At 35.1% G+C, this 26186-nt stretch overlaps 1 protein-coding gene across 4 annotated transcripts in view; it reads left to right on the forward strand.

The window, feature by feature from the left end:
• The window catches only part of WDR35 (WD repeat domain 35), an 81125-nt gene that overhangs the window by 40216 nt on the left and 14723 nt on the right, over positions 1–26186 (forward strand). For 3 of the 4 annotated variants that reach the window (XM_054474991.2, XM_054474992.2, XM_063648933.1), the window contains 12 exons: positions 1762–1815; positions 3408–3517; positions 3981–4191; positions 8160–8240; positions 11643–11779; positions 12077–12280; positions 17136–17282; positions 17901–18033; positions 20027–20137; positions 21093–21257; positions 22130–22270; positions 22984–23140. In XM_054474991.2, coding sequence (XP_054330966.1) covers positions 1762–1815; positions 3408–3517; positions 3981–4191; positions 8160–8240; positions 11643–11779; positions 12077–12280; positions 17136–17282; positions 17901–18033; positions 20027–20137; positions 21093–21257; positions 22130–22270; positions 22984–23140 — 1651 coding nt within the window. Of the gene's footprint in view, positions 1–1761; positions 1816–3407; positions 3518–3980; positions 4192–8159; positions 8241–11642; positions 11780–12076; positions 12281–17135; positions 17283–17900; positions 18034–20026; positions 20138–21092; positions 21258–22129; positions 22271–22983; positions 23141–26186 lie in introns of those variants that run through there. The other variant, XR_010123135.1, reaches the window with a different exon arrangement.

Here is a 26186-nt window from a genome sequence, read left to right on the forward strand (position 1 = left end):
AGCAAGAAATTGAGCAGCTCAAAAGCCCTCCAAGTTTAATCTGCCTGAGGCTGAAACTCAGCTTCCCTCCTAATTCATTTCTCCATATATATTCTATATATCAGTGGTTGGCTTCACTATCTCTGCAAGAATCATGAGAACTCATTTTCTCTTGCTTTCCACATCTAATAAATCACCAAGTCCTCTGGATTCTGTCTCCTAAATTTCCCTCAAATTGGCTTTTCCCTTTCCATCTCTGTATCAGTTTGGTCTACCATTAGTTTCTGCCTAGATCACTGCAATAATTTCCATCCAGCACTGCCCAATAGAACTTCTTGTGATAATGGAAATACTGTATATCTTTGTTCTCCAGTGCAGTAGCCATTAGCCATATGTGGCTATTGAGTACTTAAAATATGGCTAGTTCAACTGAAGAACTGAATTTTAAATTGTATTTCACTGTCATTAATTGAAGTTTACATTTAAATGGTGACATCAGGTTAGTGGCTACCATATCGAACAATACAGAATTGTCTCTCTACTTTCAGTTTTCCGCATCCCCACTAGGCCAATCCGTTTATTATACTTCTGGCCACTGCAACCTTTCTAAAATATAAATCTAATCATGTTACATATAGTTCCTCCCTTCCCCAATTACAAGCTTTCTGTAAGTTCCCATGTTTTTCAGAATAAAGTATAAATAGCCGCAACTACTCCGCCTCCCTGGCCCACTTCCCAGTATATTCATTAGATACCAGCTGTGGCAAACAACTTGAAATTTCCTGAATGTATCACGCTGGTTTTTAAAATTTTTTATTAAAAAACATTTTATCTTGAAATAATTGTAGGCTAATAGAAAATTGCAAAAAGAGTCCCTTCACTCAGCTTTCTTCAGTGGTGACATCTTATGTAAGTGTAGTAGAGTATTAAAACCAGGAAACTGACATTGGTGCAGTACTGTAACTAGACTATGAGCTTATTCAGTTTTCAGTTGTTTTTACATGTGCTAATAGGTGTGTGTGTAGGTTTATCTAGTTTTATCACCATAAGGGATCTTATCTCTTTCTTCTTCATTTTCTTTTTTTTTTTGAGACATGGTCTTGCACTGTTGCCCAGGCTGGAGTGCAGTGGCATGATCTTGGCTCACTGCAGCCTCCGCCTCCTGGGTTCAAGCGATTCTCCTGCCTCAGCCTCCCAAGTAGCTGGGCCCAGCCCCATTCTTGTCCCCTGGCAATCACTAACATGTTCTCCATCTCTATAGTTTTGTTACTTTGAGAATGTTTTATGAATAGAATCATATAGTATGTCACCTTTTGAGATTGGCTTTTTCACTAAGCATAATGCCCTAGAGACTTGTCCAGGTTGTTGCAGTGCAATGCCTTCTTACATTTCCTCAATTTAGTGTGTGCTGGCCCTTCTGCTTTCTGTTTCTCTTTTAGGCCTGAGCTCAGGTTTTTGCCTGTCTTGGTGTAAGTTAGATACTTCTTTCTCTGCACTCTCATAACCTCTGTTTCTGCCTCTTCTTTTATCATACTGTCCTGCAATGAGGTGTTTAGTTCACTGTCTTTCTCAATAGACTTTTCAGTAATCTCTGAGGATAAAGATATCATCTGAGTATCTCTAGTGCTTAGTTCAGTGGTTGGCACATAGTAGGTGCTCAGTAAATACATGTTGGTTAAGTTAAGAAATATTGACTGCTTAGTGAATTGCATACTACGTTGTACCAGACTAGTTATTCAATAAATGTTTGTTGAATAGTAATGATTGATTAATTTATTTTAGGGCACAAGGGATCCAATTTGTGCCATAACTGCATCAGATAAGATATTGATTGTGGTAAGTTTTGCAAAAACTTATTTTATGAATAATAATTGTTTAAATTATAAAAATACAGTAGGAGCCAGGTTTGTGCCCCATGTCTGTAATCACAGTTACTTGGGAAGCTGAAGCAGGAGGATTGCTTGAGGCCAGGAGCTGGAGACCAGACTGAGAACATAGTGAAACCTTGTCTCTAAAAAAAAAAAAATTACAGTAAAGTTTTGAATATCATCTTATGGGCACCCCAAGTTTTACTGTACCCTGAATATAAGTTCAGTATAAGAAATAAGAAGGTTTTAAAGCTTTCCTCACTAATAATTAACCATTTGCAAAACAGCTATTTATGAAAGCAGTAGAGTGATGACCAGCCGAGAAGACAGAGTACACTTACAGTTTCTAACACTGAGTGGAATGAGCCCTGAGGAAGATTGATGGATGTTGGGCAGATTGCATGGTGGTAGTAGGTATTAGAAAGTTTCCTCCTCTGTGTAGCCCGATATTTTATGTTGGAGAAAGGGCTTTGGCTCAGCTACTTTCATAAGACTTAGAATGACGAGGTAACATGTTTGCCAGCCAGTAAAATAGAGAAGCCTATGGCAAATTTCAGCTGAATTTTTCAAATAGAATGAATGGCATAGTGTCTTTTCTTGAGCTCTGAGATTTGAAAATATTAATTTTAGAAATTAATGTTTACTTTAATACAGTAATGCTGCTGGGATTATTGCATTTGAATTATGTAAACAAAACCTTAATAGTATATATTCCAGTTCTAGTTACATTCCTCAGCCATGAGCTAATTTTATGGGGAGAAAATCTTAAGAGCATAGTATTTCTATAGTATTCCCTCCTTTCTGATAAGCTCTCATGAGACTCATGCTGCAAAAGCAGTGGTTCTCTGATTAAAAAGAGGAGAGTTAAAGATCAGCTGTGTGGAGGCTTCCACTTTGTCCCACTGCCATGGCCTGAGGCAGCCAAGGCTTTGAAACCCACAGTTCTCTCATGGCATTGTACTTACTGTTGATCTGTCAACCTTAAGATTTGCCCTGAGTTGTGTACAAAATTATATGCTGCTTTATTTTTTAAACATATTTAAATTAATACTCATAGTATCCCTGCATTCAGATCATCTTTCCTTTTGCTAAAAACTGGTATCAGACAGATGACTATAGGATAAAAACCTAGACCTTCAGTAACAGCTATATCATATGATCTTCTGTTGATTTTTCATATACATATGTAATTTAACTCAACAAGTACTTTGTTTTAGCTTTTAATGTGCCCTGAATATTAACCTAGATAACAAATATAAATAACTTTAGATTTTTTTTTCCTTGTGATGTAAGAATTTGTGTATTGCCAAAGTGCTAGGTTTCTGACTTCGTTCTTGAACATTACATGAAAAAAATTAGAATACTTCAGCTGTTTGAAAAAGGTTTAATTAAATTAGTAGGTAAATATGTACTTAAGGACATGATTCATTATCAGAATTGAGAATTTGCTGTGACATCACTTTGGTTTTAAGACAAATGTGTAGACATATAGAGAAATAGTTGTAGTTTAATATTATTATGATACACGTATGCTTAAGTAATCAAAAGTAATTTCCATAGGGTCGTGAATCTGGCACCATTCAGAGATACAGTCTACCTAATGTTGGTTTGATTCAAAAATATTCCCTTAATTGTCGAGCCTACCAGTTATCCTTGAACTGCAACTCTAGGTAAGTCTGAAAACACTGCTCATGTAGATGTTAGACTTAGAAATGATCAGTTGGGATTGTTAGATTTATTTGTAATAAATGTAAAGATGGGTGTGTCTATTATGAACTTGTCTTAAAATTCAGTATGGTTTTATTTTATACTGCATTTGGTTTAAATGTCTTTAATTGGGCTATGGAAGTACTAGTATAACTTTTTACTCTTAAAGCTTAAAAGCATTGAGACTATTTTATATTTCATACCAATTGGTTTCATCTCTGGATACATTTTCCTCAGAAGAGAGCAAAATGGAGAGTAGTCCATATCTTGTGTCAAATTTATTTAACAAAATTTTAAGCCATTTCTACTGTATTCCAGGTTTCTGATAATCTGATTTTGAAGAAGAATGGCTATAGGTAATTATTCTCGTGATTGCTGATAGTAATTGTATAGTTTTTTCCTTTTCTCTAATTGCATTGCTTTTAGCCGTCTTGCTATCATAGACATCTCAGGAGTTCTGACTTTCTTTGACTTGGATGCTCGAGTAACGGACAGTACAGGACAGCCAGTAGTTGGAGAGTTGTTAAAATTGGAACGAAGAGATGTCTGGGATATGAAGTGGGCCAAAGATAATCCTGATTTGTTTGCAATGATGGAGAAGACAAGAATGTATGTTTTCAGAAACTTGGATCCTGAGGTAAAAACAAGAAATGAGTGTTAACAGCCTATAAATAATGAGCCAAATGTAAAAACCTGGATGATTCCCCTTTGTTTCTTTAAGAAGTTTGTTGAATAGCAGTGCCAACACAGCTGCATGAATTTCTGAAAATAAATAGGAACATTTCTGTGGATTTTAAAAATATTTGGTCTTAGGTGAGAAAATACTTATCTATTAAATATTCTCTACTTTCTCTGAAAGGTGCTTCCTAGGCATTTATTTATTTGTTCTTTTTAAAAGGGTGGAGTCATGGTCACTAGTCTTTTTTTCCCTTGTCAAACTTAAGAAAACAAAGAAAGTCAGTAGTCTTATTTACCAGAATTTCTGAAAAGAACCTAATAAAAAAATATAGTTTTCAAATTTCCTTGTCCATTCATTCTTTTCTGTCTCTTTATTCACTTTATTCTGTGCTTACTTTGTCTTATTTATATTTACATTTACCATATCATTCACAAATCTGTGTTCTTTCTTAACCCAGATATTCTTACAAGTATGCAAGTGCAGGCAGGGATTAATCTCTCTTCTGGGTATGAGGAAGCCCCCTTTGTTCTCATTTTTAAGGTTACATTTTGATTTTCTGCTTGTGGCTCACATCAGCTAATTTCTGTGCTCTGGATTTTCCTGTCACTTAGTCTACTCTGGCCAACTGTCAGCTGTTGTATTTAGGAAATACAAAATAATCTGAGTGGTAACCTAATCAAAACATCATTAAGAAGACAAATCTTTTAAATGACTTTTGAATTAGTAATGGATTTTCAATTTTGAATTTTCTGTACTCCTGCTGCACTCTACTCTTGTAAATAATAAGGAATAAGTTAATAAATGCTTTATATCATTAATTTCCATTTGTTTGCATGTATAGCTTCCTTCTTGGGAAGAAATCGCATGCTTGGGCCCCTGAGCTGCCAAAGGGTTTCTGGAGTAATTTATTTAGTGGTAAACTGTTTGCCCCTTTAATATCCTAAATTATTTTCACATTTCCCCATTTGAGCCCTACTCAGGAATTTTGGATGTAAAATGCCCTGATGTAAAGTGCTCTCAAAGACTCTGTTAAAGCTTTTGCAAGTCTTAGGATCTTTGTGATTCTTCGACCCTGAGAAATGGTTCAAAGGAGAGGCATTCAGATTCAGGGCTGCTGCATTTGACCTGTAAGCATGGGCTTCTTTCAAGGGTCCAAGGGAAATTTAATCCTTGCCACAAAACGGTAGTGGGGATTTGACAGTAATCACAGAATAACCTTGAGGATGGGGGTAGAATACGTTTTGAATGTTAGAGTCTTTTTCTATCCTTAGCCCTGCTCATTCTAAGTCACAAATCATATGCCTGGAGAAGGGAGAATGTTTGTTGTATCTGGCTGCTCATAATGTGTCTATAGCACACATGGTCAGTCTGGTACCAAGTGAAATCTTTGCCTGGTGAAAAGAGTTTCTTAAGTAGTTTTAACAGAACAGCTTTTTAAAAACATACTGTTTTTTAATTTGAATTTGTTTTCTGGTTTGGCATGTAGTTCGATTTCTGTTAGATTTAGAGCTAGATGGATTTACAACCTTCCCACTGTCTGGATTTCTTTATAAATGATGCTGTTCTGTTCTTTTCATTCACAAGGACACTGGCTTACTGTGGTCGAAGCTGGTTTAGCTACTCTGCTCATTTGCTCTTCTAGCTGCTTCTTGATCATGTAAGAACATGATCTCTTCAAAGCAGGGAAGATCTGTTTTACAGGATCTACTGAGTTATATTTAATAGTATGTTCCTTCAGGACATAGTATTCTGTATTATTATTTAGGAGATAAGTTATTGTTTAACAGCTAATAACAGAATATATTTTTATCCATTTGAGTGTTGTTAAGAATTCTAGATTCATACCTTTATTTAAGCCGTAAATCTTCAGATTATTTGAGAGAAAAAGATGCCATCTGTGTGCAAAGTTTTAATTCACTGATAAAGCACATTTTCTTTGAGAATTAGGAGATGAATATTTAATGTTGATATTCCCTGCTTGATCATTTTCATCTCCAGTGACCCTCTGAAGGTACTGATTGTGCTCTTTCGTTCTTTTTCTTGGCTCTTCCTTCTCATTGGCACTACAATTTCATATTCATGTTTCTTTCATATCTCATAATTTCATCAATCAGACTCTCATTTTTGTAGATTTGCTTCTTTTTCAAACAAGGGGCTTCCAAACTTTTGAATATATGCTCTTATATATACATATTTATTTAGAAATTATTTACATGACCTACCATATTAATATATTATGAATCATGCCCCAAAATAGAAATGTTAAAAGAATGAGAAAAATAAATTATACTGGATGACATAACTTTATTTTTATAAGTCATGCTAGTTGCTATGGTTCATGCTAATGCTACATTAGCTAGTATATCAGCATAATGCACATTTTAGAGCAAGGTTTTGTTAACTTAGTGGGTAAAAGTCTCATGTTTCAAATAGTCTACTTGATAACTTTGACCTTTTAGCTGACTTTTGGTCAGACCTGATAGGATTGTCATTGTTTTCACATTATAATGTGACTGACACAAGGATCTGTGCTAGGAGTAAGAGAGGTGTCAGTTCTGCCTTTCCTTGTTTGCTTGTGCTTGCATTATTAATATTACTTTTAATTTACAAGTTCTTTGCAAGAAGCTTTTTAAGCCACTTGTTCAGTTGGTGAGAGTTAGCTAAAATTAGGTAATACAATCCCTCAATTCACTTAGTTAGGTATATGCAAACCTCAGTATATCACAATACGCTAAAATTGTAGGACAAATAAGGGTACCTCAGGATACTCATTATATGGCACATATTATGAGGCCTTCTGACTTGTGTGCTGAATAAGGGTGCCAATATTTCTTGGTGTAGTATAGATTATTAAAGCTTTGGTTACTTTTTGGATAAAAAGAAGTATCTTGCATACTGGTTAGGTGAGACCCTGCTGGTCTGAAACTTCAAATTTAAATGAAGTGTGTGTATAGACAGCTAATGAATTTTGGAAACTAAAGAAAATTGGTTAATTCCAGCAGAAGTTGAATTTTTAAAATCTGAATTACATAAATGTATTTACTTATGCATTAATAATCAGATTATTTTTGAAACTTTTAGTTTTGGATCTCTCCCTCCATCTTTCTCCCTTTCTCTTTGGTAGTATTTTTTTTTTTCATGGATCAACTTTTGTGAGTTTATCTTTTGATTATCTTGTTTTGTTGCACTGTCTTGCCAAAAATAAAAAAAAATTTCTAATGATAAACATGTTTATACAAGGATCTAAGGCAGCTACTTTACTTTATAATATGCATATCCTATTCTTTATTTCAACAAGCCTGTATAACACTAAGATAAGAGACAGACATACAACAGTCTCATGCACTTACATATTGGCAAATAAATCTTCTTAAGAGTAGGAGATATGTCAGGAATGCACTCTGGCTCATGTTACAGAGGAGAGACTGTTCAGTGTGGTATGGGATTTCTTTGATAGATGGGCTTACATACAAATATAGTGTTTATCAGCTTTATGAAGAATTAACTTTAATATTGAATTGCATAAATTAGAATTTTCAAGCTATATGACTTTTTATTAATTGAGAAAATTGGACTGAATATTACATGCTATTAGGGAATTAACATTAATTATGTAAGGTGTGATCATAGTAATGTAGCCATGTAAGAGAAAATTCTTATGTTTTAAAGATATGTACTGCAGTATTTAGGGGTAAAATATCATGATGTCCGTAATTTACTGTATTTACTTTACAATACTTCAGCCAAGAAGTTAAATGAAGCATATTTACCATAATGCTAATTATTTAGGTTATGGGTATATGGGTGTTAATGACATTCTCTCTTTTGTTTACCTGAAAACTCTGATAATAAAATTTAAAAGCATGATTTGTTAAAAGAGAGGAAATTTTGCATAATGAGACATAACTTTTTTTTTGTCTTTAAAGGAACCCATTCAGACCTCTGGATATATTTGTAATTTTGAGGATTTAGAAATTAAATCTGTTCTTTTGGATGAGCTATTAAAGGTAATTCCTAAAAAGTTACATTTCTGTTGCTAGCTTGACTGGGGATTATTTCTGGACCAGGCAGTGTAGTATCCTGGTTAGCAGTGTGGACCCAGGAGTCAGATATATCTCAGGCCCAGCCCTGCTCTCTTATTGTTCAGCCTTTAGGTGGGTGCCATCATCTTTTTGAGCTTCACTTTACTTTCCTATAAAATGATGATAAAAATGTATGAGTCTCAGTTATTGCCTTTATAAAATACAGATAATAATACTACTTATAGGATTGTTATTATATAAGATAATGTGTGAAAAGCAATTAGCACAATGCTATGGCCAAGTGAGAGCTAAAAAAAAATGAGTGCTAATTGTTGTCATTGTTTTTGTAGTAATAACGAGGCACTGAACAAATATTTAAGAGTTTAGCCTTTTTCTAGTTCTAAGACACTTGAGTAACTTTTTTTTAGAGATCTGTCTTTCCATTTTTTCCAGGTTTTGTAAAATAATCCTTTTTTCTCTTTTTAAATTCAAGACATGATTTTGAACCCCTGCATTGGCCTACATTGACCATCCTTTGAGAATTTTTTTCCTCTAAGAATATACTGAGAGAAGTTTTACCTTCATTTTAGCCAAAGCATTAACTTTTCTGTGTAATATATATATAGTTTTTGAATTGAGATAGTAGATTTAAAATTTCCAGAAGTTAGTGGCAATTTGGAACAGGTTTGGGTTTGATATGTAAATCATATTTGGGTTGGATATGTAAATTATGGCTCTTTTATTGTGAACCAGTTTCATCTTCTATATCATAACCACCATGCAGCAATGGGATGGGCCCCCACCCAAAATTTGGTTTGGATGTAAAGATTGATGATACCATAGGGACACCAAGAATGTATCTTCCATAATGAAACTTTTAGGGGAGAGAAGGGCAGGCTTCCCAAGCTGTCAGAAATGGCTGGAGAACACAGGGAAAGGAGACTGGCTTGAGGGTGTTTTTGTTGTTGTTTTGTTGTTTAGTAGTTAGGGAGTGGGTCTGGGGTGAGGCTTTTAATGGATAGGGGCTTATGTGGTTTGAAACTCACTGGCGCCCCAAAGGAAGAAGCATCTGGGCTTTCTCATTAGCTTGCCCCATGTGAGGCAGAGGGGAAGAGGGAGGGGTGAGGTTTAAAAGCTGTCAGCAGCCAACCATCAAAAATGGAGTCTGGGCTGTTATTACCTAGGATTATGTAACCTCCAGATTTGACTATCTGACTCTTCTCTATATGGATAGCACTTTTCTTGTCCTTGTTTAAGGTATATGACTTGTAAAACTAACGGACTTATTTCATTGCCCGTTTAACTTGAATACAGTACCACCAGATAATATTTTTTCCTTTTCCACACATGTGAAGAAAGATGTCTATTGTTTTTTTTCAGCAGGGTTTCTCTCTGTTGCCCAGGCTGGAGTGCAGTGGTGCCATCATGGCTCACCGTAGCCTCTGCCTCCCAGGCTCAAGTGATCCTCCCATCTCAGCCTCCTGAGTAGCTGGGGTCCAGGCACAGGCCACCATGCTTGGCTAATTTTATCTATCTATCTATATCTATATCTATATCTATATATCTCTCTCTATATATATATATATATTTTTTTTTTTGTAGAGATGGGGTTTGCCGTGTTGGTCAAGGGTGGTCTTGAACTCCTGGGCTCAAGTGAAACTCTCACTTTGCCCTTCCAAAATGTTAGGATTACAGGCGTGAGCCACCATGCCCAGCCAGAAGATGTCTTTCTGCTTGTCTTCTTTCCCAAGAGATTTAGAGAAAGAAGACATTATTTCTTTCTTTCTTTTTTTTTTATTTTGAATATGTGATTTTTCCAGTGCCCTTTAAAAAAACAGTCATAAGTGGGTAGAATCAAACTAAGGTGAACAAAATATTTTGTCTGCTTTTATATATTTTATGATTTGATAAAGAGTGAGCTTCTTGAATCCCTAACATCTAGCAAGGATCTGATACAGAGTTGGTTTTCAGAAAGTGTTGGTTAAATTGATTTTTAAAAATGAATACTTTACTGCTTTTGAACAAATGGCAGAATTATATAGAATTCAAGCAAAACAGAAATAAACTGAAACAAGTTAAAAAAAACCCCTAAATCCCACAACTCAGATATTTCAGTCACTACCGTTAAACATCAGAACATCATTCCTTACAGCTGCAAGTTATATATGGAAATATGGATTTGATAGATTTAGATGGATGAACAGAAGTAATTTTATAAAAATGACATCATTGTACAATCTACTTTTTTAGTGTTAATTTAATTAGATAACCTGAAAGTGAGTTTAAAGGAATTCTAGACTTTTAGATAATATTTTTCTACTGCAAACAATACCATTTTCCTGGGTTGAGAAGAAAAATTATGAAAAACCAGGTAGTTATTAGTTTAAATTATATTTTAATTTTTAATAGTATTGTCTTTCCACTCTAAAAGATAACGTTCTTACATTTTCTTCTTTTTCTCCTTTTGTAGATATATTATTTTTACATTGTCAAGATTTAGAACATTTAAATTTCATCTTGTAATCCTAATTTCCAGTTGTTTAGTCTTAATAGTTAAATGAATTCAAAGCTATTAGCCAGGCTTTTTACTACATTTTCTCTGTACATAAGTTCTTAATTTTGATTAATCTTTTAGTTGGCTGGATTTCATTGTTAGTAGTGTTTTTCAAGAAAGGCTCATAATTTCCTATTGCCTTAAGCTCTAGAATGTGTGAAAATGCCTGTGGTGTTGTTGCTGTAATTGATGATTATATTGAATTTTGTGAAGTTTTTTAGATAAAGAAGGCTCTCAGTGGTAAAATGATTTACCCAAAGTTCATCTATTCATTAATTCAGCAACTATTAATTAACAGCCAATAAGACACAGTTCTTGGCCTCAGGTAGAGGAGTTGAGGAGATGGATAAGTAATTCAGTTGCCAGAGAAGAGTTAGGGGTGCTGTGATTCAGTCAGGATGGTACACCTGTTCAAAATTCTGAAGCAGGAGAGCATTAGGTCAGTTCTGAGATGATGAATATTGAATACTGTAAATAGTACAGCTAGGCATTGTGCTGAATCTTTGAGACATGTTATCTCATTTAAGGTGAAAAACCAATCTGAGCAGAGGGAAACAGGGATGCATAACTGTGAGGGACCCCTTCTGCCGTTTTCTTCTGTCCCCTTTTCCTCATAGGCCGCCTGATTGCCTCAGAGGGACTTACTTGTGGGTTTTGGGTGTTTTCCAAATAACTCAAAAGACCCAAACGTGAAGATTTCTCTTCCTTGTTTTGCTCACAATATGATACCGTTTTTTTTCTTGTTTTGTTTTGTTCTGGTTTTTAATATAAAAAAGAAACACATACTCTAACGGCAAGTATTTGAATTTTTTTGTTTTCATCTTTACTTTTAGGATCCAGAACATCCAAACAAGGATTACCTAATTAACTATGAGATTCGGTCTCTGAGAGATAGCCGAGCACTGATTGAGAAGGTTGGAATTAAAGATGCATCTCAGTTCATAGAGGACAATCCACACCCCCGACTTTGGTATTTAAAAAAAGCAAACTCTCCCAAGATGTCAGGTGTAGGTTTTTAAAGTCTCAGCTATCCTCCTGATGGGAGCAGACTTCCATTCTTGCTCTTCTTTTTAAAATGTAGAAATTCATTTAGATTTGGAAGTCCTCAAAATAAGCAGAATGTTATTTGAAAAATGTTTGCATGTGTTACTTTCCACCATGTTTCTCTAGAAATAATAGACATAAATGATAATTGAATTGTGATTCAAGACGAGTTTGTCAGTAATTTGCAATATGCACTTATGTTTTTGTTTCTTTTAAAATAAAGGCGCCTACTGGCTGAAGCAGCTCTTCAGAAACTGGATCTATACACTGCAGAGCAAGCTTTTGTTCGCTGCAAAGATTACCAAGGCATTAAGTTTGTGAAGCGCTTGGGTAAACTACTGAGTGAGTCAATGAAACAGGCTGAAGTTGTTGGCTACTTCGGCAGGTTTGAAGAGGCTGAAAGAACGTATCTTGAGATGGACAGAAGGTAAGTTATGAAGGCGCAGGCATCCCCGAGTACTCTATCAGTTCATCATTGTATTTTTTACAAATGGAAACTGTAAATGCATTAGGTGTATCATACAGTTTCTTTTAGAAATTAATTTTAAGTTTGGATTACAACCTAGATATTCTATATGCCTCTCATTCATTTGTGTTTCATAGTTTGGAGGCAGTTTTCTTCTCTGTTTTTACATCTAATAATGGCTGACTCTGGGAGGTTTTTTTTCATTTGATGGGAAAAAATGATAGAACAACAGAGACTGGGATCTTTTATATTTAAGACATAGCTCATTATTCCAGTTCTTTGTTTGTTTGTTTGTTTAGGCCATTATTTAATTTTCTGTTGTCAAGAGGCATAAAATAAAAATCAGAAGTTGTTAGGGATCGAGATTAGTTCTTTATATTTCATTTTTGATTTATATAAAATAATGTATGAACTTCATAAATATTTCTTCTTTTGAATTAAAGAACTGTAAGGCCTGTCGTCTCCCTGGCCAGGAATCAAACCCAGGCAGCTGCTATGAAAGCAGAGAATCTTAGCCACTGAACCACAAGGCGGAGAGTCTGTCTGAACTTCGTTTCAGCTGTTAAGATTGTATCTCATCTTCATTAATGTTATTTATACTCCCAGGAGATCTCTAATATGACTTAGGCTCTGAAAAGACATATAAAACCACATGTGTTAACACTGTGTTTTGTTTTGAAATAAACCTGATCACATCTAAGAAACTGCTGAAAAGAAATGATTGTTATTTAAATCATTATTTTGCTAAATAAATCGAAAGTCCAGGAAAGAAGTAAAGCTCTCCTCAATAAATGTAAAAGAACAGAAATTGTAACAAACTGTCTCTCAGATCACAGTGCAATCAAGCTAGAACTCAGGATTAAGAATCTCACTCAAAACCGCTCAACTACGTGGAAACTGAACAACCTGCTCCTGAATGACTACTGGGTACATAACGAAATGAAGGCAGAAATAAAGATGTTCTTTGAAACCAACGAGAACCAAGACACAACATACCAGAATCTCTGGGATGCATTCAAAGCAGTGTGTAGAGGGAGATTTATAGCACTAAATGCCCACAAGAGAAAGCAGGAAAGATCCAAAATTGACACCCTAACATCACAATTAAAAGAACTAGAAAAGCAAGAGCAAACACATTCAAAAGCTAGCAGAAGGCAAGAAATAACTAAAATCAGAGCAGAACTGAAGGAAATAGAGACACAAAAAACCCTTCAAAAAATAAATGAATCCAGGAGCTGGTTTTTTGAAAGGATCAACAAAATTGATAGACCGCTAGCAAGATTAATAAAGAAAAAAAGAGAGAAGAATCAAATAGATGCAATAAAAAATGATAAAGGGGATATCACCACCGATCCCACAGAAATACAAACTACCATCAGAGAATATTACAAACACCTCTATGCAAATAAACTAGAAAATCTAGAAGAAATGGATAAATTCCTCAACACATACACCCTCCCAAGACTAAACCAGGAAGAAGTTGAATCTCTGAATAGACCAATAACAGGAGCTGAAATTGTGGCAATAATCAATAGCTTACCAACCAAAAAAAGTCCAGGACCAGATGGGTTCACAGCCGAATTCTACCAGAGGTACAAGGAGGAGCTGGTACCATTCCTTCTGAAACTATTCCAATCAATAGAAAAAGAGGGAATCCTCCCTAACTCATTTTATGAGGCCAGCATCATCCTGATACCAAAGCCTGGCAGAGACACAACAAAAAAAGAGAATTTTAGACCAATATCCTTGATGAACATTGATGCAAAAATCCTCAATAAGATACTGGCAAACAGAATCCAGCAGCACATCAAAAAGCTTATCCACCATGATCAAGTGGGCTTCATCCCCGGGATGCAAGGCTGGTTCAATATACGCAAATCAATAAATGTAATCCAGCATATAAACAGAACCAAAGACAAAAACCACATGATTATCTCAATAGATGCAGAAAAGGCCTTTGACAAAATTCAACAACCCTTCATGCTAAAAACTCTCAATAAATTAGGAATTGATGGGACGTATCTCAAAATAATAAGAGCTATTTATGACAAACCCACAGCCAATATCGTACTGAATGGGCAAAAACTGGAAGCATTCCCTTTGAAAACTGGCACAAGACAGGGATGCCCTCTCTCGCCACTTCTATTCAACATAGTGTTGGAAGTTCTGGCCAGGGCAATTAGGCAGGAGAAGGAAATGAAGGGTATTCAGTTAGGAAAAGAGGAAGTCAAATTGTCCTTGTTTGCAGATGACATGATAGTATATCTAGAAAACCCCATTGTCTCAGCCCAAAATCTCCTTAAGCTGATAAGCAACTTCAGCAAAGTCTCAGGATACAAAATCAATGTGCAAAAATCACAAGCATTCTTATACATCAATAACAGACAAACAGAGAGCCAAATCATGAGTGAACTCCCATTCACAATTGCTTCAAAGAGAATAAAATACCTAGGAATCCAACTTACAAGGGATGTGAAAGACCTCTTCAAGGAGAACTACAAACCACTGCTCAAGGAAATAAAAGAGGATACAAACAAATGGAAGAACATTCCATGCTCATGGGTAGGAAGAATCAATATCATGAAAATGGCCATCCTTCCCAAGGTAATTTACAGATTCAATGCCATCCCCATCAAGATACCAATGACTTTCTTCACAGAATTGGAAAAAACTACTTTAAAGTTCATATGGAACCAAAAAAGAGCCCGCATCACCAAGTCAATCCTAAGCCAAAAGAACAAAGCTGGAGGCATCACACTACCTGACTTCAAACTATACTACAAGGCTACAGTAACCAAAACAGCATGGTACTGGTACAAAAACAGAGATATAGATCAATGGAACAGAACAGAGCCGTCAGAAATAATGCCACATATCTACAAGTATCTGATCTTTGACAAACCTGACAAAAACAAGAAATGGGGAAAGGATTCCCTATTTAATAAATGGTGCTGGGAAAACTGGCTAGCCATATGTAGAAAGCTGAAACTGGATCCCTTCCTTACACCTTATACAAAAATCAATTCAAGATGGATTAAAGACTTAAATGTTAGACCTAAAACCATAAAAACCCTAGAAGAAAACCTAGGCATTACCATTCAGGACATAGGCATGGGCAAGGACTTCATGTCTAAAACACCAAAAGCAATGGCAACAGAAGCCAAAATTGACAAATGGGATCTCATTAAACTAAAGAGCTTCTGCACAGCAAAGGAAACTACCATCAGAGTGAACAGGCAACCTACAAAATGGGAGAACATTTTCGCAACCTACTCATCTGACAAAGGGCTAATATCCAGAATCTACAATGAACTCCAACAAATTTACAAGAAAAAAACAAACAACCCCATCAAAAAGTGGGCGAAGGACATGAACAGACACTTCTCAAAAGAAGACATTTATGCAGCCAAAAAACACATGAAAAAATGCTCACCATCACTGGCCATCAGAGAAATGCAAATCAAAACCACAATGAGATACCATCTCACACCAGTTAGAATGGCAATCATTAAAAAGTCAGGAAACAACAGGTGCTGGAGAGGATGTGGAGAAATAGGAACACTTTTACACTGTTGGTGGGACTGTAAACTAGTTCAACCCTTGTGGAAGTCAGTGTGGCGATTCCTCAGGGATCTAGAACTAGAAATTCCATTCGACCCAGCCATCTCATTACTGGGTATATACCCAAAGGACTATAAATCATGCTGCTATAAAGACACATGCACACGTATGTTTATTGCCGCATTATTCACAATAGCAAAGACTTGGAACCAACCCAAATGTCCAACAATGATAGACTGGATTAAGAAAATGTGGCACATATACACCATGGAATACTATGCAGCCATAAAAAATGATGAGTTCACATCCTTTGTAGGGACATGGATGAAACTGGAAATCATCATTCTCAGTAAACTATCGCAAGAACAAAAAACCAAACACCGCATATTCTCACTCATAGGTGGGAATTGAACAATGAGAACACACGGACACAGGAAGGGGAACATCACACTTCGGGGACTGTTGTGGGGTGGGGGGAGGGGGGAGGGATAGCATTGGGAGATATACCTAATGCTAGATGACAAGTTGATGGGTGCAGCGCACCAGCATGGCACATGTATACATATGTAACTTACCTGCACATTGTGCACATGTACCATAAAACCTAAAGTATAATAATGATAATAATAATAATAATAATAATAATAATAATAATAAAAGAAAAAAAAAAAAAAGTCCAGGAAAGTAAAGGCACAACATTGTTTCTTTTCCCTATTCTGGTATCTTAGACCATTTGGGGTGCTATAACAAGATACCTGAGACTGGATAATTTATAAAGAACAGAAATATTTTTCTCACAGTTCTGGAGACTAGGAAGTCTAAGATCAAGGCGTCAACAAGTTTAGTGTCTGTTGAGGGCCCTGTCTCACTTTCAAGATGGTGCTTTGAATGTTATGCCTTTACATGGTGGAAAGTGAAAAGGGCAAAAGGGGCAAATTCTCTGAAGAGTCTTTTATAAGGGCATTAATCAATTCATAAGGGCAGACATAATGACTTCCCAAAAACCCCACCTCTTAATACTACCACAATGGAGATTAAGTTTTAACATGAATTTTGGAGGGGACACACATTCAAACCATAACCTCCAGGTGCTCCTCATTTCCTCTTAGCTAGTCAGGCTAAGTTTCTAAAGTGTTTGGAGAGTCACATTGTCCACTGCTGTGTAGTCTCAGCACCTAGAACTGTACCTAACACACAGTAGGCTCTTGGTAAATATTTGTCAAATAGATGAATGAATGAATGCCTTTGTTTGTAGGGATCTTGCTATTGGCCTCCGGCTGAAACTGGGGGATTGGTTTAGAGTACTCCAGCTCCTGAAAACTGGATCTGGTGATGCAGATGACAGTCTCCTGGAACAAGCCAACAATGCCATTGGAGACTACTTTGCTGATCGACAAAAGTGGTATGTAACTTACCTGGAGCTCCTCAAGCATTCATGCAACACTTAGTAGCTGCCTGAGTACTTCTCTAGGAAGTAATCCTGGGGAAATGAAGATCATTTTCTTGAATTCTAAAATTCAGATAGCTCTAGATTCATCTTGGAAAGCCAGAGATCCTGTGAAGTTGTGAGATGAGCACTATAAAAATTTGTAGTGTATAAATACAAAACTTGTACTTAGCTCCATGCAGCTTTCTGTTTGAGACTACAGTATATAATTCTAAGATGTTTTATGATTTATTTTTGAACAAAGTTTAATAAGTGTTTTTATTTGCTTTATTATATATTATTTTCATAAATCATTGGCTTTTATTCTTTTCATTTTGATTAGTATGCTTATTTATGTCAGTGTTTGGGAGTAAAGCAGTGGTATTTCTTAAGAATAGTCAAGGAATGTTACAACTAGAATATGCTTTAGATTTTTTTCCCCATTTATATGTTTGAAAGTTATTCTGGAGCTGAAGATAATGAACAGTAATACTAGTACTGGGAATTATGATGAAGGAACATTTTGGTTGAAAGTGCTTATTTATCAGGAGATTCACATTAGTTTTAAAAGTTTTTCCTTTTTTCTTTCTGTAGGTTGAATGCTGTACAATATTATGTACAAGGACGGAACCAGGAACGCTTAGCTGAATGTTACTATATGTTAGAGGATTATGAGGGGTTAGAGAACCTTGCCATTTCACTTCCAGAAAACCACAAGTTACTTCCAGTAGGTATTGCAAATTTTAGTTTTTGGAATTGTTAGGTTACTTTATAAAATTTTATGTTATAGTCAGGAAATATCTCCCACAATAAAGAAAATTAAAAGTCTATAATGTTACAGTTTCTTAGACATGGAATGATGCTTTTAATTATAAAGTAATATATAAATAATATAGAATGCTTGAAAATGGAGGGGGAAAAGTCAGTCACATTCCTACTACTTTAATATGATCACAGTCTTGTGTAGTCTGTTAAGATTTATAAAGTTACTTTTTAAATGTTAGCTGAATACATGAAATATTTACAGACGAAATGATATGTTGCTAGGGATTTGCTTCAAAATAATCTGAAATTGTTTGAAATTTGCTATAACTTAAGTTTAAAAAGATAGCTCAACTTTTATTATGTTATATTAACAATAAAGTATTTCAAGTTAAAAGAGAAATTGAAAGAGTTCTCTTGCTTTCGAATGTTCTTTTAGAGCCTCTTAATTGTTGAATACTGTAAATAAGTTTGTATTTTATGTGTTTAATATGTAAATCACTGAGCTGTACAATACTTGTAGAGCTAGCAGCTCTCAACTGCAGAGTCTGGATGTATATCAGTTGTGAGTTCTGCTTCAAAAATTTTGCCTATTAGTTAGTAGATAAGTATAGAATTATGGTAATTCCGTTTTCCCTATTGTGAATTTGAGCGGCTATCTCTGTAATAATGGTATTTTCACTCATCCTTATTTTCAGTCCCATGGGTTTTCTTGAGTAGGAAAGAAACTGAAATTACTTAGAACCCTGGGTATAGAGAAGAGTGTATCCTCCGTTAGTGTTGTCTGTTAGATGTGTCTGATGATGCTGACAAATATTTTGCTGTAGGGTATCCAGAATAGTAATATTCCTGAGTAAATGCTAAGTAATTATAATTATAATAATAATTAAATAATAAAATAGTAAAAATTTTAGTATTATAAATTTTAAATAGAGTTATAGAGGAATTTTTAATAATATGTGAAGGTGTACATAATATTTAAGTAGGAAATACAGGATACAAAATTATGTATTGTGTGATTGTGTACAACACAAACATATACATACATATTCAAAGGACAAAGATGTTAAGAAATTATACCAGAGTATTGAGAGAGGTTTCTTATGAATGATAAGATTATGAGTAATTTCACTTTTTCATGTTTTGTAATTTTTGTACAAATAGAATGTATTCCCTTATAATCAGAAAAATATAAGCATTGTTTTAAAAGTTGGATATAAAATATACTTTCATACTTCCAAAAATATTGTAGAAGGGTTGGGGAGGGAAAACCTCTGGCTAATTAGATATTCTGAAAGAAAAAAAAATGATGTTCTGAAAATGGCCAGTGCAGCTGAACAAGTAGGATTTGTTGTTGTTGTTGTTGTGGTGGCGGTGGCGGTGGCGGTGGCGGTGGCGGCGGCGGCGGCGGCGGCGGCGGCGGTGGCGGTGGTGGCGGTGGTGGTTCTTCCTCGCTGCCACCACTTTCCAAGGGAGCTCTGTTTTGGGTCTAGCTTCCTGAACTGATTAATGGCAGACTTCTTTAGGACATTTCTTTATAGAGGTATTTAAGAGCTCTGTGAATGTGAGATTTCCCTTAAGTCTCTAGTTAATAATTAGCACTGAGTATACCACCAATTGACATAAAGGCTTTTTTCACCCACTGGTGGGGGATTTGTTTTGGAGCTTAACATTTCTGTATACTAGCTACTGAACTGAGGTAAGAAAGGAGTGCAGTGTCTTCAGGGCCTGGTTAAAAATCAGATCCACAGCCTGAGCCAGTGAAGCTCTGGTTTTACAGAAGTGATGCCTTAGCATCCATTCTCATTTGTACCCTCTGCCCTTGCGTCTGTTTACAAGAAAAATCTGTAACTACCAGTAAATTTAATACTCATACGTCCCTACGGAGTTTTGTTAAATTAAAATATAAGTAATTTCCTTGGTCTGTGAAATCTGATAGTATTGTTTTGTTTGTACAGGAAATAGCACAAATGTTTGTCAGAGTTGGAATGTGTGAACAAGCAGTGACTGCATTTTTGAAATGTAGTCAACCAAAGGCAGCGGTAGATACCTGCGTACATCTCAACCAAGTAGGAACTGAAACTTTCTGTCTGTGCAGCTTGTTGTCTTAGGAATTTTTAAGTCAAAGCAAAATTAAAGTCACCCTAGTGATCTTTTAAAGATTATTGCCAATGTAAGGGTTGGAGAGCCTGACGTGAATTTTATGAAAGGAGCCAGTCAGGTATTCTCTTAATTGAGGATGAAGAAAGTTGCACTTACCTCTTAAAGTGCTACCATCAGGGGTGACCCACTTGTAACCAGCTCAGTATGGAAGCATGAACAAACCCTGTGCTTTTAGTCTGGCAAGTTTTTGTCTGGAAGTAATTTCATAATTTTCTGCATTTTATTAGGGTTGGGTTTTGTTTCCAAAGAAGGACCAGTTAATGATTGGTCATTGCCTGAGGAAGGAATTGAGTTACTTTGTCAATATTTATTTTGGCAAATCTATTTTCCTTTTCCTTTATAGAAAACATACATTTGATATTTTTAAGAGCTGAAATTAAACTAAAAGTACAGAGTTATTATAGAAACTATTGACTATTAATTTATTCTTTTAATATTTTTCTTATTTTTTAAAACCCCTTTTGCTTTATAAAAATAATTTTTAAATGTCAAATCTGATAGGACATTTTCACAACTGAAATTGCATATTTCGTTTTACTATAACATATAAACAAGTGTATCTTTTTCTTGCTTGAAGTTTTGTAAGATTAGAATTACAAGATTAATATGATTATAAACTTTGAAACTTTCATTTTCACATGTATTTCCTAAGCAAATCAGAGTCTTAGAGATCATTTAATCATTTTGACGTATGCTTATAGAACTTACGTTGCTGTGATTTTAAATGCTATTTTTAAAACATACCAGTTTTTAATTTTGAAATAGTGTTTTTATTATAAACTTAAAGCTTTCTTGTGTGAATTTTATGATATATGTGACTGTAAATACTTGGGTGACTGAATGGTGTAATTTTTCTCCTAGTGGAACAAAGCTGTTGAATTGGCTAAAAATCATAATATGAAAGAAATTGGATCTCTGTTAGCTAGGTATGCATCTCATTTACTGGAAAAGAATAAAACTCTTGATGCCATAGAACTCTATCGGAAAGCCAATTACTTTTTTGATGCTGCTAAACTGATGTTTAAGGTAATTTAAAAATCTTGGTGAATATTTGATTTGTTCCAGTCACAATATTTTAATATATGAAAGAGCACATTCTCCATTTTCTTTGGAAACAAATATTTATTACAGCAAAACCACTCTGGTTTTATTGCTTCTGTATACATTATTTTAGTATTATTGCCTTTTACCAACAAAGATGTTTATTAATATTAGCAACTTACTAATACCTAAATAATTGTACGTTGAATACTGGAGTTAACAAAGAGTTAAAGAAATTGCTGAGACTACAAAGTACAAATTTCTACAAAGGGAATTAAATTTTGTTGATAATAGAGTTTTGAGTTCTTTTAAATGTACAAGTTTTAAATATTACACTTTACATAATATTTATTTGGAGGGAAGATAATTAGTACAGTATTAATGTATACACATTTTACCTTCTATTCTATTCCCATTTGATTTAATGAAAAAGGAAAAATATCTCTTAAAATCATTTAAATAAGTTTCAGCTTCTGAAGGATGCACCGTGTTAACACTATCATATCTTTGTGTACTTGGAACATTATTTTAAAAATCTCTGTGTTATGGAAAATACCAGCATTTCATCAACACTTTCTTTATTCTGATTTAGTTATCTAACAGCACCTCCCATTTTCTAAGAGTGATCTGAGTTCCAACTCCTAGGGCTAAATACTAAGGAAAGAACTAAATACGTATAGGTACTAATGAAAAGAAGATAGGTTTTAAAATATTTATCTTAAATAGGTGGTATTTATATTCCATCTTACTGATTTTCCTCCTTTTTTAGGGAATCAAATTTGTTAGTTTTGGAAATGATTATATTTGTACAAATATAGATAAGAAGTAACTTCCCTCAATTTTTAAAAATGTTTAAGATTGCAGATGAAGAGGCAAAGAAAGGAAGTAAACCTTTACGTGTCAAGAAGCTTTATGTACTGTCAGCCTTACTTATAGAGCAATACCATGAACAGATGAAGAATGCCCAGCGAGGAAAAGTTAAAGGAAAAAGTTCAGAGGTAAAGTAGCACGTTAAATAACATTAAATCATTGGAAGTGTTTAAGGAAAAAAAAAAGAAACTATCAAACTTCTCTTATGGACAGGTCATTTAATTTGCATGTCTGCATTTGTTTCCTTAAATGATATGAAGAAAAAGAATGACTGATTTAGAATTAGTATTCAAACTTAGAAATTTCTACCTAGAAATATTGAAATTGTTTTTCTGTAATACTAATCTGTAGTCTTTGCTTTAATGTCTTATTTGTTAAAAAATTTTACTTACCTGGGAAATCCTCCTTTCTAATCAGTGAGTTTTAAAACTTTCCTAGATATATTATTTTAATGCATAAATGAATGTCTGATTAACTTAGAATCTAATTAGTTATATTTTAAAATTTATTCATACCAGTTTGACAAACTATGAATTATAATAAAAAATTAAATCTGTTTTGGGTGCAGTGCTCACACCAGTAATCTCAGTGACTAGGGAGGCTTAGGTGGGAGGATCACTTGAGTCCATGAGTTTGAGACTGCAGTGAGCTATGACCATGCAGCTGCATTCCAGCTTGGGTGACAGAGTAACACCTCATCTCTTAAAAAAAAAAAGTCTGTAATCATAGTTTTGTAATGATAAAATCTGCTCATTTAGATACTTTAATGACTGTTGTTATTTGGGAGTTGATACTGTGTGTGCGTTTGTGCTGATGGAAAGTGTGGGCTGACTACTTGTAGGTCACTTCTGCCTTGGCTGGTTTGCTGGAAGAAGAAGTTCTGTCTACAACAGATCGTTTTACAGATAATGCATGGAGAGGGGCAGAGGCTTACCACTTCTTTATACTTGCACAGAGGCAGCTCTATGAGGGATATGTGGACACTGCACTGAAGACAGGTGGGCATGTCACCTAATGTGTATAGTATGTCTGAAAATTATAAATTGAGTATGAAGGGCCAGCTTCTTCAATTTACCTTTATGTGGCCTTCAATAACATTTTTTCCTATGGATTTATTTTCCTGTGTTTGAGATTATGCTATGTATAATTTGTCTTATGCTTTCCCATTTTTGAAGTTTTTTTTAATTTAGAGAAAACACATAGTTCACAGAAATGTCAGAAATTTGAGATAAGCAACAAATGTGTATAACATTCATATGGCTAGCCATTCAAAGTTAAATACTTCATAGCCAAGTTCATATTTTTTGGAGAAAAATATATATACATGTATCTATTAAATATATTTAATACATATACTTAAATACATAAAATATATTTAATACATACATTCAGATAATTTTATTCTTTATAATATCAGGAGTATAACATGGCATACTTTTATGTACTTTTTGAAAACCACGTTTTAAAATATTTCCATATTTTACATATACATTTCTATGGCATTTATCTTGTGTTTTATAAAAGTGATACTTAGCTAATAATTTCAACCAAAACAGAAAAATATGAAGAAAAAGTAAAATAATCTAACAATTTATAAAATAATCCTATAACTCAGAGGTAATCATTGCAAGGTTTGGGTAAACTTCCTTTTAGATGTTTCTACATGCAGGAGCATGGTTTTTTCCCTCAGCAGTATATTATAGTTCTTTCCTCATTCTTAAACAGAGATCTATATAAACATTCTACCTAATATTCCATGGTATTTGTGTACTGTAATTGATAGATTATTTACATGTAATATCAGGATCTCAATTTCTTCTTAACAATAACAGTATTCTAGAATTTAGATATATGAACTCCAGAGAGTGTTATTATGATAATTATGTTGTAAGCCAAAGCATATGAATGACTAAATCATTACTGGTCTTTCAGCTTGGCCATCGCAAGCACTGTCATGACACCCCACCCTTCCTCTGTCATATTGGTGACATCATCCATTTGCTGCTCACATCATCACCAAATGCACATCACACTCTAATCCTAATACATCATGAATCTGTATTCCAATGGCATGATCTTAAAAGAAAACTTTTAGAGAAATTCTTTTATTTGAATATTTCTGGAATTCTATAGGGATGATTTTTATTTTTAATTATTTTTATAAGAGCTCTTTAGAGACCATATGTAATAATCCTCTTTCATATATATTGATTTTCCCTAGCATTTATAAGTTATAGTTACTTAACCTTTCTAAGCTTCGGTTTCTCTTTGTGTAAAGAAAGGATAATAGTATCTTCCTCGGCCGGGCGCGGTGGCTCATGCCTGTAATCCCAGCACTTTGGGAGGCTGAGGCGGGTGGATCACAAGGTCAGGAGATCGAGACCATCCTGGCTAACATGGTGAAACACTGTCTCTACTAAAAATACAAAAAAATTAGCCGGGTGTGGTGGCGGGTGCCTGTAGTCTCAGCTACTTGGGAGACTGAAGCAGGAGAATGGTGTGAACCTGGGAGGCAGAGCTTGCAGTGAGCCAAGATCGCACCGCTGCACTCCAGCCTGGGTGACAGAGCGAGACTCCGTCTCAAAAAAAAAAAATAGTATCTTCCTCATAGAGTTATTGTAATGATTGAGAAGTTCATAAAAAGAAAACTCACTTATTATGCTGCCTGGACATTGTGAGCCCTCAATAAGTGGTAGCTGTGATGATGATATTAATAGTGTTTTTTTATATAGTCATATCTGTCAGTCTTTTACTTCATATTTTTCTCTTAGGAATCATGCTTAGGAATTCTTTCAAGTTTGTTAAATATTATGTTTATTATAACATCTAAGTTATCCTGAAACCATATATTGAGTTTATTCTTTCTTAACAGATTTGAAATTCTACCTTAATATGCCGAGACCAGCTCAGTTGGGGAGACCCTAACCCAGCGGCGCTAGAGGAATTAAAGACACACACACAGAAATATAGAGGTGTGAAGTGGGAAATCAGGGGTCTCACAACCTTCAGAGCTGAGAGCCCCGAACAGAGATTTACCCACGTATTTATTAACAGCAAGCCAGTCATTAGTGTTGTTTCTATAGATATTCGATTAACTAAAAGTATCCCTTATGGGAAACTAAGGGATGGGCTGAAATAAAGGGATGGGTCTGGCTAGTTATCTGCAGCAGGAGCATGTCCTTAAGGCACAGATCGCTCATGCTATTGTTTGTGGTTTAAGAACTCCTTTTTCTTAAAAGCAGTTTTCCGCCCTGAGCGGGCCAGGTGTTCCTTTCCCTCATTCCAGTAAATCCACAACTTTCCAGCGTGGGTGTTATGGCCATCATGAACCTGTCACGGTGCTGCCAAGATTTTGTTTATGGCCAGTTTTGGGGCCGGTTTATGACCAGATTTTGAGGGGGCCTGTTCCCAACATGTCCCCCTTCTTTGATTTGCAAATCGATAAAAGCAAGGGCAGCTTTGTCATGGTGAGCTACTTCTTGCAGGAGTCAGGATCCACGTTTGCAGACTATAGAAAGACAAACAACACAGATTAAAAGCACAATCATCATTGAAATTACAGGGCTTCCAAGTGTTTTTATCCATTTTAATGGGTTACTAGCTGCTAATCTGTCTGCAGCTCCTTTAAGCACTCCAGTTCTTGGCATTGAGGTCAGGTGTGCCTGGGATGCTTTGAATATTTGTTCTTTTAATTTTGCTATATCGAAAAACAAGTTTGTAGAGTGTCCTTTTAGATGCTTTTTTATTCTTTCCCAAATTTTGATCTTATTAAGAGCTATTAATAGTTTCCACAAATCCTTAATGTTTAGCTCCTAGAGCAGGCCATATCATTTGAGGTTGAGGTGCCACTATACCACCATGGTTCCAGATAATAGGAACTCTTGCCATACTTCTTATTATATCTACCACCTGAACATTTTGTTCAGACCATCTGAACATAGTGTGGCCATGGCACGCAGACTGAGAGGTGCAATTCAAGCTAAACATCCCCTTAGGGGACCAATTAATAATGATTCCATAGGAATCATTGTGCAGCACCTCTGC

The sequence above is a fragment of the Pongo pygmaeus genome, chromosome 12, assembly GCF_028885625.2.
Source record: "Pongo pygmaeus isolate AG05252 chromosome 12, NHGRI_mPonPyg2-v2.0_pri, whole genome shotgun sequence".
NCBI classification, from domain to species: domain Eukaryota; kingdom Metazoa; phylum Chordata; class Mammalia; order Primates; family Hominidae; genus Pongo; species Pongo pygmaeus.